The sequence below is a fragment of the Marmota flaviventris genome, chromosome 3, assembly GCF_047511675.1.
Source record: "Marmota flaviventris isolate mMarFla1 chromosome 3, mMarFla1.hap1, whole genome shotgun sequence".
Taxonomy (NCBI): domain Eukaryota; kingdom Metazoa; phylum Chordata; class Mammalia; order Rodentia; family Sciuridae; genus Marmota; species Marmota flaviventris.
In genome coordinates this window covers 24,295,540-24,313,376 of record NC_092500.1, presented here as the reverse complement: position 1 = coordinate 24,313,376, position 17,837 = coordinate 24,295,540, and the positions used below count along the sequence as shown (strand labels likewise).

Here is a 17,837-nt window from a genome sequence, read left to right as displayed (position 1 = left end):
GCCTAACATTTGGTTAATATGTTCAGTTGTAAGGGTGTTCATAGGGACAGGGCTGCATACTCTTTAAGAGGCAGACATTTTTATTGAAGCAGAAATGGTGTATGTAGGTCAGCTGTCCATAAATGCAACAGTTAGTTCTTTAAGGGTTTTGCAAATTTTAATTTTGACTATGAAAACTGTAAATTTTTTAGGAAAGTATAAAATTTAAAAAAAAAAAATTAATAAAAGACCTCAAAGTGATAATCCAGTTACTCAATGTACTGATTTACTTGAAATAAACTGAAAACTAAAAATAGCAGTTTCTCCTTACTGGGGTAGAAAAGTTACCTGAATACTTCTGAATCATAATCAAGCTCTTCTTATTCTGTTATTAAAAAAAAAAAAAAGTATCCAGGGCATTGGGTTAAAAAAACAATGAAGACTTAGTTGCTTTATCTTGTAGAACTCTCTGGATTCAGAAAACATATTTATTATTCACTTACATGCTAGAATCTTGCAGTAGTATCACTATCATGTGGATATTAGTGATTTTTTTTCTTTGATATTTACCCACTCAAGTTGTTATTGTTTGTATATGTGTGTATAGGTAGGACAGATCCTAGGAACAGGAATGAAGCAGGGATAAACACAGTGCAAACTCCCTCTACCTAATTCTAGCCTTGTCTCATCCACACAGCATCCTGTGTCCCCAGTGTGGTTCGTGGCAAACTAGTTTGCAGGTCTCTCATTCCCACTGCATTTAGCACTTAGCATTTTGCCTGTTAATCTGGCAAACTTCAGTAGACTGGTGCCATCAAGACTGAACTGTATCCTGTTCCCTATGGTGTCTCCCAGCATCTAGCATGTTGCTTGGTTTACAAATGATGTCAGTAATTATCAGTGACTGTCTAAATGAAAAGATGCTAAAAAACTCATAAAGAAATGTCAACAAAAGATAAGTGTTAAAATGATCAAGTCTCTATATCTTTTGAGTTGGTCATTTTGCTTGTCAAAATTAATATATGCCAAGTACCTTCTCTGTGTCAGAAGCATAATGTACAAGATGAGATTTAGGGTCTCACTGGAAGAATGGTGAGCTAAAGAGAGCTACCACGCCCACTCAGCCCTTTTTATTTTGAGACAGGGTCTTATTAAGTTGCTGAGGCTGGCCTCGAACTTGTGATCCTCTTGCCTCAGCCCTGAGTTACTGGGATTACAACCAAGTCCCACTGCATCTGGCTTAGTTAATGCATTTAAAGGCTACTTGCCTATGAGTTTCGATTTTAATTTCACCAAATAGACCAGTTTTTTTCTCTTGGTGCCATTCAAAAGGCAGCCCTGAAAAAACACATTCCAGTTTGAATGGGATGGGTTATATGGCCTTGGGCCCTCTGTTTTTGGTTGGATCCATGAAACTAAGGGAAAACAATTTTGTACTTTTAAAAATATTATTCTTCAAATGAAAAGAGTAGTCGAATGTAGCAATTTTTAAAATGGTAAACAAAACATGGTAAGAGGAAGATTTTCTGAAACTAGATATTACAAATGATAAACTTTCAGCATTCAGATTATGATTAAGTCTCTTTTAAACTAATGAAAATCATCTCTTTTCAAAATAACCAACCTCTTCTCTTTCATGTACGCTATTAACGTATTGGCAAAGGAAAAAAAAAAAACAGACTTAGCCTACAACAAACTCAAGTGATGCTAGCAGGTTTCCTGTTGTGATTTTTGCAAAGGTAGGCTGGAATCCTGATAGCTGGCAGAGCTGAGGAGTTTCTGCACACGATCATTCTGTACACTCACTGTTCATTCATGTACAATCATTATAGCAGATATTAAATAATTTCAAAGGAGAAGAAAAGACACTAGCCATTCTGGAAGAGGTATGCTTCTAACTTAGAAATACTTCAGTAAAGAGACAAGATGCCAAAGACACTGTGCTAAGTGTTGAATGTCAAGGATGCAGATTTACAAATAAAGTGAAATGTCTTTCAGTTGGATAGTTTGGCATTTTGAACTTACTTTTCTGTTCTACTCCAACTTTTCAAACAGATTTTTATCAAATTTGAAATGTACCCAGTAGGTATGGATACATGTTGAAACCAGGTGGAGCCAGTTAAAATTTTCATTTGAGACTGTGTGCTGAAATTTTTGTTCAATAAATCTAACCCAGTAAATATTTGCAACGTTCTGCAGCAGGGGCTGAAAGAGCTATACAATGTACGAATAACAGGAAAGTAAACAAAGTGCTTCAGGGACTGAGGGACTGAGTTGTTCTTTGCATCCAGGGACTGGACAGACTCTGAGGAAGAAGTGCTGCCTGAGCTGAGCTGGGAGAAGGGACAGGATTTTGATAAAGAGCAAAGCATAGTTTAGAACTTAATAGATCTCCTGGGTTTGGATATGGAAAGTATTCTCAGGAGGAGACCCGATGATAGATGAGGTGTGAAAAGGAGGTGTGGGCTTCAATAGTTCCACCTTTTTAATCCGTTGTTACACTGTTAGGTATGATATCCATGTGAAGGAAGAATTCAAGAGAAAGTGGAAAGACCAGGAAGATAGGAGAAAATTATTCTCTACTTCAAATACTAGAAAATTATTCTCTACTTCAAATACTAAAGAGACAGTCATCTTTTAGAACAGAAGGGTGGACGTAGGAATCAATTTGGAAGACATTTCAGAGGCAAGATTGAGAAGACCTTGAGTTTGGTTTTAGGAGTAAGTAGGTAGTAAATATGAGGAAGAGGCAAAATGATTAAGTGATAACAAGATTGAAAATCTTTAGTAATAACAGCTAACATGTATTGAGGGCTTACTGTGTGTCAGATATTCTGGGCCACTCTTCATGGCTTCTCATTTAATGCCATCAGTAGTTCTATTTTAAAGATGAGAAAACTAAGGCAGAGACATTGCTCAGTTTATCCAAGATCACACACTGACAAGTAGCAGAACCCTGGTCCAAATTTAGTTTGTATCCCTAACCACTACTTTCACTAACTTAGAGCACCAGAGAAGAACAGCTTTCCTGGAAAAGCAGCATTGGCTGGGGACATCTAAAATGGAAATGGTCATCAAATCCAAGTATGGCAGACAGAAGTTTGGTATATGCTGCAACTTAAAAAGGACAGTGATCCCTCCCCACCCCCACAACATATATCCTGTTCTCAGTCAGGACCTGGTCTGCCTTTCTATCAAGCACATTTTCCTTTTGGTTCCTTAAAGCTGCCCCAGGTTATCTCAGGCCAGCCATGCTAAACATCCTTCTGACTCTATAGCGTTGACCTGTTCATTCCTATTCTGTAGATTAAATGCTAAAGGACAGGGAATGGAAGGAAATAAAAATCCAGGGACAAATTGGGTCCAGATCTAGAGCACTGGGCTCGAGTTTTGTTGGTGGCTTCTGCCAGACATGTGTCCCTGACATTAGCTACTTTCTGGACCACCAGTAGGATCTCTGCAGTATTCACTGTAACTTGTACTTCTGTAGTAGGAAAGAGCCAATAAAAATGACTAAGAAACACACGGATATAAAACCAGGCTAACTGAGAACTGTGACAACTGAGTGTACAGAAATAAGAGGGGGAGAAATCAGAGCTCTTTTTTAAAATAACAGAGAAGACTAATAAAACTACAGGGGATTCTTTTGAAAATATCAACAGGATGGAAAAAAACCCCAAAACATAAGATTAAAAAAACACTAACAATAAAAATTTAAGACCTGCTCTCCTTCTGGTGTTCACTCCAAGTCAATGACAACAGTGGTTTGGTTAGGAGCGTAAATATGAGTATAAATATATGTATAGCATTTGAAAACACAATTGAAGTGGAAAACATTTTAGAAAAAATTAAAATTCCAAAGTACCAGGAAAGAAACAGAACCGTGAATATACCAATAACCATCAAAGAAACTGAAACAGTAATTAGACATACCCTAACCCCTGCCAAAATAAGAAGTTGGGCAATTTAGTACAGAAAAATTCCAGTCAGGGCTTAAAATTAGGTGGTGCTGCTTATTAGTTGTGACCTTTAGGTAATCAGAACTTTAACTGTTTTCTCATTTGTAAAATGGAGATAACAAAACTTACTTCATAGCCCCTAGGTATCAAATGAAATGACAGCCCTTGATAAGCAAGAAGGCACAGACGTAAATAAGTTACCAAAATAGTATGAACATTGCAAAAATATATTTACTTGTTCTACAAATATTTGTTGTTCTTCCAACAGGTGCCAGGCTCTGTAGTTTGACATTCAGTTTTGAAGTTTAATATTTAAACTTACTCTGGACTAAATAGGAATTAAGCTTCAAGGAAGTATAGGAAATCATTTTGACACATATCATCCTAGGCAATAAAATATCTAGGTGCAGACAGACAAGTATTGGAGGCCTTCTCGTCTGCTTGTTCATTTGGAAGCATAGATGATGCATTTGCTTCAGACCTGACACTTGTCACAACATATACCTTTACCCTGCTATTTATCATCTTAGTTGCTTAGCAGTACAGAAATTAAGTTTGATATTATTTATCAAAGAAAACACTTTTCCAACTCTATACTTCTTCTAAATCTTTCAAGGTAAATATTTTTAAGTTACTGAGAAACATTTTCGTAGTACTCTGAAAAGCAGATGACAAATTCCAAAATGTATTATTAGAAATTACTGATTTTTTACAAAGAGTCTGTTTTATGTACTTTTTTCTAGTAGCCTATCGTTTTCTGGGCCTTATTCTTCTTTGTTCTAGGTAATCTTGCAATTGTCATCTTTAAATTATTCTATAAAATAGATTGGCAACTGCTCCATTACAAGGGTGATGAGAGAAATGAACTACTGTGGTCTGTTTGGGAATGTAAGGAACCCAAGTTTTTCCTGGTGATATATAATAATTATTCAATTTTTTTGTGCCCTGCAGTTCCCCACACTGCTTAACAGCCACATGCCAGTGCCAATCCCCAGTCTGGACAGAGCTGCTTCTCCAGTACTGCTTTCTTCAAGCTCTCAGAAATCCTGATGATGTCTGGCTACAATTAAGAACTCATTAACTGATCAAATTTGTCCCCATGGGCTGGTTTACCTGTGTCATGAGAAGGACTTCGTGAAACCCTCTGTTAATTTGGTTTGCACTTTTCATATCATGGATAGTCTACATTTATGTTAGCATTTTAAAAAACTTTTTTATATATTCAAGTATATATGGAAATCTGTTTTGCATTAAGTGAATTTTAATGTTTTTGTTTTTATATCCTCTTAGCTCTTAAGTGTTGAGCACTGTTGACAGTGAAGAACTTAATGTTTTCAATATAATAAGGATGTGAACCTTTTTTCTCCTTAATTCTGCATATGCTGAACTGTGCATATATACACACTATAACCAGCTGTGCCTTCCTTTGCATTTAGTTTTATGTAAATGATTTATATATTTTTTAGTATTAAGAGAAAATGTTTGAAAGACAAAAATTAGTATCAAACAGCTCTTTAGTAGAATTTCATTATTTTTCATAAGTAGGCAAAAATATGAAAGCATATTCATATCACTTTTTCCTTTTTGCTTTCAGTTGTATGAGAATTGCCTTAGAATCTTTGAATTGAAATTCAGTAAATGTAATGTCCAAGTAACATTTTTATAAAAATAAACTAAGCCATATTTAGACAATAAACATTCATAAAAGAAAATGTTCTAAAGTGCATTTTTTAAACTTTGAAGCCTCTTAGATGTCCATAATGTCTTTTCTCCTCCCTAACAAAAATCTGAAATGGAAAAAGTTACCAGTCCATATCATCTAAACTACTATAGTATTTCTTAGGTTAGCGTGTTCTTATTTCAAAAGATTAGTCCTGGTTCTTCCAAGAGAAAAATCACATCCACACGATATATTTACTCTATCAATAGGAGTTAGGGTTTCTCTAAATACCTGGAACCTAATTAACATTTTGAAAGCAGCTCACTGGTGCCAACTTAAACAACAATGAAACAATTCTGTAAAATAAGGACAGATATTCACAATTTTTGATGGATCAAAAAATGTACTATAACACAAATACAGTACTATAGGTATTGAAGGCATTGCTTGTGGAAACTGAGACATAGGATCAACTGCTTTGTATTTTACTTTTTATGGTGAGAATGGAAGAAAACTTGACAAAATTCTTCAGGAATCTCATCACTGTGGAACTAACTGTGTAGTATAGTTTAGAACAGTGATAAAAGAAACATTTTCTGTTCTATCAAAAAGAAAAAAATCAGTAGGCGCCATTCCAGAGGCACCACACCTATGCACAAAGCAGGAATGTTCCAAAGTAGATAAGAGAATTAGAAAGTGCCATTTAAAATTAGGTTAACCGTAATCCTTAACTAAAAAGTAACAGAAACCAACTTAAAATGTGACTAAATAGCTGATCCAAACCAGGCATTAAATGGCAGGGATTGTGAAGATTAAACAATGAACTTTATGAAAACACATTCTTGAATTTTTAAAAACTGAAATTATGTTAGAAATTCAGATTTTCAATTGGAATGGAGCTTCTCTATATTATGTGGAGACATATGCTTTTATGGGAAAAACTAAATCACTCCAATGAGCCTCTAACTATAAAGTAATGGTACTGGCTCCAAACTACAAATAAACACTACTGTTACTCCCTCATAGGCTAATTCTTTACTAAAATAAGAGGAGCTGGTTCAGGGAACTGATAATTACTGAAAGAAAAATGTGTGAGCTAGAAGAGCTAAAAGGGTCTTTGAGAATGCTTTCCTCCACGTGTTTCTAGATCAGGACAGGTATGCAGGAGAAGCTGAGAGTTGCCTGGGGCCACCAAACTCATTCAAAGTAGAACAGTGAATTGGTGTTCTAATTTCATTTCCCCAAGGCCTATCTTTAAGTAACTGGTCCAAATCTATGTTAAGTAAAGAAACAGCATTAAAAAATTGTAGAATAAAATAATATATATAAAATGTAAGATTCTTATAGAGAAACTAAAAGAAGTCATTGTGCAATAATTTCAACGAAAAAAATTTAACATACTTTTGAAATTAAATGCTGATTGGAAATATTAAAATGGCCAGAAATCTGATTCCTGGTATTTTTCCTGCTCCAAATACTGTGTTTAACTATACTTTAGATCCATTTACTAGAAATGGAAAGATAATTTTTGATGGATCAGAATCCTCTAATGCAGGGAGAACTATAGATATGAAAGAATAACTCTCAGAGTGCTGCCTCATGCTGTGTGTGTTTGTAAAATAAATACTTTATCAGAAAACAGTTTCCAAAGAACAGCAAATCCCATCCCACCTACCTACCCCCGCATCTTTTTAATGTTTACTTGATCAGTGTTAAACTGCTATGGCTAAAGTTTGTTAGAACTATTACAACCTGAACATTAGTCTCTTTGTACACATCTTTTCTATGATTGCAAATATTCATTCACTTTCATATATGTATCATTTTTACTGTAATATTATTTTTGTTGAATAAATACTTTGTGATAAAAGGTATTCAGAGGTAGTGGGTTGGTTTTCTTTCATTTACTTGCAACAATCCAAACTTCAATTTTTCCATATGGAAGCAAGTTGGTAAATCTATCTTGTTACCTACCCTTAAATATGGCACATCAAAAAATACTTTAAGGGGCTGGGGATGTGGCTCAAGCGGTAACGCGCTCGCCTGGCATGCGTGCGGCCCGGGTTCGATCCTCAGCACCACATACAAATGAAGATGTTGTGTCCGCCGAAAACCAAAAAATAAATATTAAAATTTTCTCTCTCTCTCTCTCCTCACTCTCTCTTAAAAAAAAAAAAAAGATTTTAAAAAAATACTTTAAACACAGTTACATAAAGAAGTATATATAATTATTGAGGTTGAATTTGGGAGAGTGGAATGGGTTTGAAAAATGGTCCCTTGATCTTTTAAATCTTAAATTCCACTAATTGCTCTGTATTGAGAAGGAAAAAGTGATGAAGGAGGGAGAAAACCTAACCATTGTTCTTCTTTTAGACTACTTTTTTGATAAAGGAGAATGTGAACTGCTAGGTTTGATAAAAGAGGTTATTATTCTACCCAGTCTCACTTCCAGGCTGACCTACCTATGGTTTTCATGGGTGAGTTAAAAAATGTCTCCATCTGTGTCTGATATGGGAAGACTGGTGTGCATGCAGGGAAGGAGAGGCAGGGGAAAATAATAGATTAAGGGAGACCCAGACTGACACGTTTAGTATATCTATTGTGCCAAAAAGGGTCACAAAACTCCTAGCTATACATTTTATAACATATTCTTTAGGTAGAGTAGGAAATCATTCACTTGACAAAGAAATAAACATTTGAAAATAGTTACAGGTACCTTTTCTCAAAAAGGGAACAGATTTGTTTAGCCCTGTTATATATATATATATAAAATAGTTCAACTCAGATTTACAAAATGCCCTTTTATGTTTAAATATCCACAGGCACCTCTCCCCCACATGCACACTCCCTTCCCTAAGGTTAACTGGGACTTTATGGCCCTGCCCACAGGGTTCACACTGAAGAACACACACCATGGTCATCTGGGACCCTCTCCCAGATGAGTCAGGTCCCTAAGACTTACCCTAAGACTTACTTTTATTTCACTAGATGACATAATTTCAGTTAATGTCAGCAACTATTTATAAGCTACTTATGATGTACAAGCATTGTTCTAAGCTTTTTACAGGGCTTACTTAATTCGTCCTCCCAACAACCCTAGGAGGGAACTACTATCATATATCACTCTGCAGATGAAGAAAGGGAGGCCCAAAGTGGTTTCCTAACTGCTTCAGGGACACTGAGTTGGCTGGATTTCAAAACTTGCATTTTGATTACAGACACCATGATCTTAACCCATCCGTACTTCAAAAGAATTTAAACTTACAATCTACATCTTTGCACAGAACCTTACCTGACATATATAAATCTTAAACATATTTGCTATATATTGTTTTCTGTGAGAGCAGATTATTGGTCATTATAAAGCTGGCCCTACCTAGACTTCTCCCATACTGACTTTATTTCCAGTCCTGTGTTCCCAGCGGTGAGTGTGTGCTGAGGAATATGTTGATTATGAGTTAGTTCTTAAGTTTCTAAAGTCACATATTTCAGCCTGTTAGGAAGAAGTTTATCTTCTAATTCTAACCAATTTTTGACTGCTGTATTTGTTTTTGGTTATATCAGATAGAGGAGGTAAGACCAAGTTAATTTTAACTGACAAATTTTACTTACAACCCAGATTTCTTCATGTAGGTGTATCTTCATTCAATCAACAAATGCTACTGTTTTCCTAACATGTATCAGGTACTAGGGACAGAGGTGAGTGAGACATAATATTTTCCTTCATGGGACTTACTACTTAAGTGAGGGAAATAAAATATGATTAGTGTCACACAGGATTAAGTATGAGAAGGCTAATGGAAATAAAAGTAGTAAAACAGCAGGGTATAAAATAACCCAGTCTATGACAGAATAAGGAATGGGTCTGGGAAGGCCTTCCGGAAGAAATAATCAGATTGAGACCTGAAGAATGAGAGAGTGGCCAAGAGAAGGACAGAAGAAAAGAACAAGCAGAGAAAAGAGAAAGGTTAAAGAACAGGTGAGAGAAGAAACATTTTAGGAACACAAAAAACTGTTGGATTTACCTTTACAGAGAACAGCCTATAAATCATCATCACATGAGATAATAATGTAGAATTAGTAGCAACACAGTATAAATTCAAAGGAAGCAGGGAGCTTCCAGATAATGGTAGAGTAATGAAGGAGTGATTGGCTAGGAGTCTGTAGAAGAGCAAGATGGCTGGAGCAGGCCCAAAGCAATCTCTTGCTGATTTTCAGTGTTTCTAGAAAAACTACGTACAAACATCATCCAGAGATGATAGATGTAGACATAAAATCAACCCTTGACATATCAGCCAATTATTATTTCACAACTTTTGCTGCATACATATACAAGGAAGGAAACAAGATGAAAGCTATATGAATGGAACTAATGTCAATACAGCTGGGGGAAATGACTGAAGCTTTTGTGGCTCTTTTAATCAGCACTGTTCCAGGAAAGACTCAAGAGTACTGCACAAGTCCCAAGTCTGGAGTCACTCGAATTCTATATTCCAACCAGAGTCCAATGGAGCCATCCTTTTCTAAACATCCAAGACTGTTGGCAGATGCCAAGCTTTCCTTAGTTCATTTTTATGATATGTCCATGCATCTCTACTGCAGTAGGGCTAAGGTGGAAGAAGCAATGGGAGCAGCCATCTTTATTCCTATCTCAGTCCCTCCTATTTATCTCTCTGCCTCCCTCTCACAAATGTACATCTGTACATCTAGCCCCTACATATAATCTCTGAAGTAGTAACATGCTGGAAATGTATTTTTTCCAGTAAGTTAATTTTCCCATTTCTCTTAGAAGCCACTAATGAAAAGTCTTCCCCAACATCAAAGATCAAAAATTCAAGCAGCTTTATATAACTTGGTCACAGTCTTTCTGTATTAGTCTGATAGAAAAATGGTGAGTTCAGTGGTTTCTAGATCAGTGATGGAAATTTTTGATTTCAGCTAGGAATGATGCTGAAGGAAATTCCTATCTAACTAAACCCAGAATCTAAGCTCACTATTAAAAAGTAAGTTCCAGATGTAAACTGAATAGAAAAGAGGGGAAAACACTGTAATGTTCCTTAAGTCTAAAGTAATGCACTAAAACCTTTGGAGATTGCAAGTTTGCTATATACATTTGCTAATATATATTGCAATAACACAATTTTCTCAGCCTGCTAATGAGCTTCTATTGCCTCTTACCATTTTGATATGGATGACCTTGTCAATGAAAAAGAAAATCCATTTAAGAATCTAGATTAGAATATTTAAAAAACAGAACCAGTGACATTAGAAATAATAAAAGGATAAATCTTTTAAAACCACGGAAACTGAAAATAACTAAAAAATACAGAAAAGAATCAGAGAACCAAAATGGTACACTACAAAAAAAACAAAACAAAAAAAACTAACTGCAAAACAAGGTAGTATCAGAGGATTCAAAGCACCAAAGCCATCTGAGACAAAATAAATAGCTAATTGGCAGAACTAAGTCCTTTCTTATCAGTAATTATTTAAATGTAAATTTCACAGTCTCCGATTAAAATGCAAAGATTGTAAGGATGATTAAAAAATAGTGCATCAATACACTATGCACAAGAGACTCACTTTAGATACAAACACACACAAAGAGGTCGAAAGTAAAAGAACAGAAAAAGATATTCCAACCAAATAGTAACCAAAAGTGGAATAGGGTGGCCATATTTTTGTCAGAAAAAAAATGGACTAAGAAAAATTACAGAAGATGAAGGACCTTATGTATTGATAAAGGTTCGATGTATTAAGAAGATAGAGAACTATGAACATATGTGCACCCAATATCATAAGCCCAAAATATATGAAGTAAACACTGACAGACATGAAAGGAGAAATAGTTATATAATAGTTGGATATTTCAATAGTCCACTTTCAATAATGGGTAGAATAGCCATGTAGAAGATCAATAAATAAACAGACAAACTGAACACTATTAATCAAAAGAGACATGTACAAAACATTCTACCCGTATGGCAATATGTAAAACAGTGGATGTGTAACCGATGTGATTCTGCAATCTGTATACGGGGTAAAAATGGGAGTTCATAACCCACTTGAATCAAAGTGTGAAATATGATATGTCAAGAACTATGTAATGTTTTGAACAACCAAAAATAAAAATTTTAAAAAAAACATTCTACCCAACAACACTCTTCTCAGAATGAGACACTCTTTTTAAGTTCACACAAAATATTCTCCAGAACATATACCATGTTAGGTCACAAAATGAATATATATTTTTGAAAAATTGAAATCATGCAAATGTCTTTCCTGTCACAATGGAATAAAACTAGAAATCAATAAAGAAGAAAAAGGAAAACTCACAAATACATGGAAATTAAGCAACATACTCTTAACCAGGAGTTATAGAAGAAATCATAGCAGATATGAGAAAATTCTTTTGGTCAAATAAAAAAAAAACCCACAATGTATTTATACCTATGGAATAGTCTGAAAACAGTGGTGGGAGGAAAATTATAGCTTCAAATATCTACACTCAAAGAGAAAAACATCAAATCAACCACCTAACTGTACATTTCAAAGAAAAAGAAAAAACTAAACCCAAAGCTAGCAGAAGGAAGAAAATAATAAAGAGTACTAATAAAGGCAGTTTAAGTCAGGAAACCCACTGACTTTGAGCTGGAGGATGGAGAAGACTTGTTCACCAGCACTGTCTCCCTGCTAGAGTCAAGCCCATCATCTCCAAAACCAGCTAGTCTTCCTGCAGAAGATATTAGGGTAAACTCCAACAGCCCAAAACCTGAAGAAGTTATACTAGATGATGACAGAGAAGATCTTTTTTTTTTTTTTTTAAAATACAATTAAAAACATATATATATATATATATATATATATATATATATATATATATATTTTAATTGTAGATGGACAAATACCTTTATTTTGTTTATTTATTTTTATGTGGTGCTGAGGATTGAACCCAGGACTCTGCATATGCTAGGCAAGCGTTCTACTGCTGAGCCACAACCTCAGCCCCATTAGATCTTTTTATAGAAGCCATAGAAGAAGTTTCTTTGGACAATCGAGAAAGGGAAACTATCCTCTTCTCATGCAGTCACACCTGTCACCCCTACTACACTCATTGCTCCTAGAATTGAATCAAAGGGTATGTCTGCTCCTGTGATCTCAATAGAGCCTGGGAGGAGATTGAAGCAGCAGCAAATGGACATATTTTTGATATAGATACCGGGTGTGTCAGATCCAGAGAAAGTTGGTGATGGCATAAATGCTTATATGGCATATAGAGTAACAACAAAGACTTCTCTTTCCATGTTAGTAAGAGTGAATTTTCAATTAAAAGAAGAGTCAGTGACTTTCTTGGTTTGCATAGCAAATTAGTAAGAAAGTATTTACATGTTGTTTATATTGTGCCACCTACTCTGGAGAAGAACATAATAGGTATGATCAAGGTTAAAGTATATGATGAAGATTCATCATCCACAGAGTCTGCAGAAAAATGGAGAGCAGCTCTAGAATGGTATCTTCAAAGTAAAACATCGAACTTTACTACAGGATCCTGATTTAAGGTACTTCTTGGAAAGTTTAGAGCTGTCCAGAGCAGTTAATACATAGGCTCTAAGTGAAGCAGGAATATTGAGGATGATGAACTAGGCTGCCAACGCTGTCAACAAAATGACAATCAGGATGAATGAATTGGATGCATGGTTTGAAGAAAAGCAGTGGCAATTTGAGAATCAAGACCAGCAACTTAGGAAACTTCATGCCAGTGTTGAAGCCTTAGTTTGTCAGAGAAAATAACTTTCAGTCAACACAGCTGCCGTTGCTAAAAGTGCTGCCATGTTAGGTAATTTTGAAGATCGTATTGCTTTATCTAGAGCTTTGTCTCAGCTTGCAAAGGTTGAGGAAAAGAACAAGCTTTTGCTGACTTTTATATGTTTTTAGAACTACTTAGTGACTATTTCATCTTGTTGCTGCAGTGAAAGTCATGTTTGACCATCAAATTGCAGTGCTGGCAAAAATGGTAAGATGCTCAGATTACTTTGCTGAAAAAAATGTGAAACTGAGGCAAAAATGATGGTTGCTAACAAACCAGATAAAATACAGCAAGCTAAAAATGAAATATGAGAGTAGGAGGCAAAAGTACAAGGGGAAAGAGATTTTGAACAGATCTCTAAAACAGATTTGAGAAAGAATGAGAGAGGGATTTTAAAACTGTTATCAAGTACTTAGAATCCTTAGTACAAACACAGCAGCAACAGCTGATAAAATACTGGGAAGCATTAGTGAGGATGAAGAGAAACTGAAATCCTTATATATTATTACTGGGAATATAAAATAGTACAGATTCTTCCAAAGCCATTGACTAGCAATAAGATGATTCCTGTTAAGATGACATTGGATGTTTGTTGCAGTTATGCTGAATTCCACAGTAAAATCTTTTAAAACCATCTAACTAAACCACTATATATTTTACAAATTTTTAAAAAAGTACTGATAAAGAAGAGAGAGTCAACAAAACCAAAAGTTGGTTCTTTTTATTAGATCAACAAAAGTGATAAAACTAAATTGGACCGATGGGGAAAAAAGATTCAAATTACTAAAATTAGAAATGAAAGAGACACATTACTGCTGAATGTACAGAAATAAAAGAATGAGGGGAGAATACCATGAACAACTGTATACCAACAAGTTTGAATAACAAAGATAAAATGGATAAATTCCTAGAAACACACAAACTACCAAAACTGATTGAAGAAGAGATAAACATCTGAAAAGAACTATTATAAGAAAGGGGATTATATCATTAGCAGAATGCCCCAATAAAGAAAAGCCTAGAACCAGATTACTTCACTGGTATTCTAACAAATATTTAAAGAATTAATGCAAACCCTCAAACTATTCCAAAAAATTGGAGAGAACACTTCATTCTATAATGCCAGCAATACCCTGATATCAAAGCTAGACAGATTCTACAAGAAAAGAAAGCTACAGGTCATAACCCTTGTAAAGAAAGGCAAAAATCCTCAACAAAAATAACAAATTGAATTTAACAGCACGTCAAAAGCATTATAAGCCCAATCACATTACATTCCCAATCCAAAAACCTAAAATGATTTGAAATCTGAAACTTTTTGAGCAATGATGCTACAAAGATTTTGGATTTCAAAGCATTTCAGATAGCCAACTTTTGGATTAAGGATGATCAACTAGTAAAGCTTACACAAATATTCCAAAATTCATACAGCTCTGAAATCTGAAACACTTGCATCCTGAGCATTTTCATATGGGATACTCAACTAGTATATATTACAACCAAGTGGGACTTTCTCCAGGAATGTAAGAGTGGTTTAACATATGAAAATCAATCAAGGTAATACACAGAAACAGTTAAGAAAACATGATCATTTCAACTGAAAAAGCTCAATACTCCTTCACAATAAAAATATTCAGTACACTAGGAACAGAAGGAAACTTCCTCAACCTGTTAAAGGCCACGTACAGAAAGCCACAGCTAATGGCACAATCAATGATGAAAAGTGAAAGCTTTTTTCCTAAGATCAGGAACAAGTCAAGGACATCCTCTTTTTTAAGTCCTAGACAAGAAAAAGAAAAGGAATCCACATTAGAAAGTAAGAAGTTAACCATCTCTCCTTGCAGATGACATAATTTTCAATGTACCAAACCCTAAAGAATCCACAAAGTCTGTGAGTTAATAAACAAATACAGCAAAATTGGAAGATAAAAAATCAAAACACAAAAAAATTGTATTTCTATATGCGAGCAATAAAAAATTCCAAAAACAAATTAAGAAAACAATTCCACCTACAATAGCATCAAAACCAATAAAATACTTAGGACTAAATTTAATCAATGAGACAGAAGACTTGTTCACTAAAACTGTAAAATGTTGCTCAAAGAAATCAACGTAAACAAATGTAAAGATAGCACATTTTCATGGCCTGGAAAACTTAACATTGTTAAGATAATAGTACCCAAATACTACAGATTCAAATTCAATGCAATCCTTATCATAATCCCAATGGTATTTTCTGTCATTTTTACTATTTAAGGATAGACAGAAAATTTCATTCCAATATTCATTTTGAATTTCAAGGGACCCAGGATAACTAAAACAATCTTGACAAAGAAGAACAAATTCAGAGAATCCATACTTCCTGATTTCAAAACTTACTAAAAGGCTGGTGAAATAAAAACTCTGGTACTATCTGTATGGACAAACAAACAGACACCCAGACTAATGAAATAGAACTGAGAGCCCATAAATAAACCCTTACATCCATGGTCTACTATTTTTTGACAAGGGTGTTCAAAATCATTCAATGGAAAAGGACAGTCTTCTCAGCAAATGGTTATGGAAAAAAAATGGATATCATGTTCAAAAGATGAAGTTGAGCTGGGCATGGAGGTGCACGCCTATAATCCCAATGACTTGGGAGGCTGAGGCAGGAGGATAGTGAGTTCAAAGCCAGCCTCAGAAGCTTAGTAAAAGGCCCTAAGCAACTCAGCGAGACCCTGTCTTTAAGATATAAAAAAGGAGCTGGGGATGAGGCTCAGTGGTAAAGTGCCCTGGGTTCAATTCCTAGTACCCCCCCCCAAAAAAAGGTGGACCCTAACTTTATACACATACAAAATGGATTAAGACCCTAAATATAAGAGCTAAAAATATAAACACCTTAAAAGAAAATATAGGGTCAAATATTTATAATCTGGGGAAACTGGTAATAATTTCTTAAATATGGCACCAAAATCATAGGCAAAAATTTAAAAAAATTAGACTTATTTAAAATTAATAACTTTTGTGCATCACCAGGGTACCTTCAAGAAAGTGAAAGAAACCCCCAGAATAAGAGGAAATAATTACAAGTAACATAACTTGTAATGTTATGATGTCCCGAATCCATAAAGAATTCTAACAACTCAACAACAAAAAGACAACCCTACTTTTAAAATAGCTAAAGTATTTAAACATACTTCTTTAAAACATATATACAAATGGCCAAAAAACACATAAAAAGATGCTCAACATCATTAATCATTAGGTAAATGTAAGTTACAATGGGATACTACCTCACACCTATCAGGATGAATATAATAATAAAAAGGGACAATGACAAGTATTAGTGAGGATGAAGAGAAACTGAAATCCTTATATATTATTACTGGAAATATAAAATAGTACAGATTCTACAGAAAACAGTCTGGCAACTCCACAAAAAATTAAATATAGCATTTTATTCCACTTCTGGGTATATGTATTATACCCCAAAGAATTTAAAACAGGGACTTGAATAGATGTTTGTACACCAATGTTCATATCAGCATTATCCACAATAGCTAAAAGGCAGTGTCCATCAATAGATGAATGGATAAAGAAAATGAATATACTCATAATAGAGTATTATTCAATCACAAAAAGAAATGAAGTTTGGATTTATGCTTAACATGGATGAATGGATGAACCATAAAAACATGCCAAAAGAAATAAGCCAGACATGAAAGACAATTATGGTATGATTCCTCTTAAACTATCTAAAATAAGCAAAGTCATAGAAAAAGAAAGTAGACTAAAGTTATTAGGGCTGGGGACGGAGGGCCAGGGGTTAAAAATGACTTCAATTTCTCTTTGGGATGATGAAAAATTATGGAAATAATGACAAATGTCGTACAACTTTGTGAATGTAATTAATGCCATTGAATTGTACACTTGCTAGCTGTTAAAATATTGCCACTTAAACATCATAAAAATGTAAAGAAAAATACCTATATGAATTGTTCTAATTCAAAAAGATAGATAACTATAGCATGATAATAAGTAGTGTTTCAAACCTAAGTTGATAAAACATCAGAGTATAGCCACTCTATTTACCTAGAGTGATAGATTCAGTGTGTGTTACCATCACAACTTGGAAAGGATACAGAGGAGACATTTTCTCTTACCTTTAAGAACCTTGTCAGTTTAAGAGGATTCACAAGTATTCAAGGTTCAATATTTCTGAGTTTGAATTCTCTTCACAGCAGTTTTCAGGACCTGAATGATGTTCAAGTACCAATAAACAATAAAAACAACCCCACAAACACTTGTTTGATTGCCAAATTCCTCAGCAAAGTGAAGAAACATCCCTACAACTTCCAATGACCAAGAATTTTATGTAATAACTGGATGTATTTCTTCACCTTTAGTATGTAAGATTCAAACACAGATAACCATAGGCCAAAACTGCAAC

General features: G+C 34.7%; 2 protein-coding genes and 1 pseudogene across 5 annotated transcripts in view; 2 read left to right on the top strand and 1 right to left on the bottom strand.

Annotated features, from left to right (window-relative positions):
* The window catches only part of Elk3 (ETS transcription factor ELK3), a 64,381-nt gene extending 56,909 nt beyond the window's left edge, over positions 1-7,472 (top strand). The window contains exon 5 of the mRNA XM_027951391.2: positions 4,890-7,472. Coding sequence (XP_027807192.1) covers positions 4,890-4,988 — 99 coding nt within the window. The 3' untranslated portion in view covers positions 4,989-7,472. The remainder of the gene's footprint in view (positions 1-4,889) is intronic.
* Positions 7,473-9,991: 2,519 nt separating this feature from the next.
* On the top strand, positions 9,992-13,895 carry LOC114088262 (sorting nexin-2 pseudogene; annotated as a pseudogene).
* A 216-nt stretch (positions 13,896-14,111) lies between these two features.
* The window catches only part of Cdk17 (cyclin dependent kinase 17), a 105,602-nt gene continuing 101,876 nt past the window's right edge, over positions 14,112-17,837 (bottom strand). For all 4 annotated transcript variants that reach the window (XM_071609621.1, XM_071609620.1, XM_027951147.3 and 1 more), the window contains 2 exons: positions 17,551-17,641; positions 14,112-15,185 (listed from right to left, as the gene is read on the bottom strand). In XM_071609621.1, the coding sequence (XP_071465722.1) occupies positions 17,580-17,641 (62 nt within the window). In that variant the 3' untranslated portion in view covers positions 14,112-15,185; positions 17,551-17,579. The remainder of the gene's footprint in view (positions 15,186-17,550; positions 17,642-17,837) is intronic.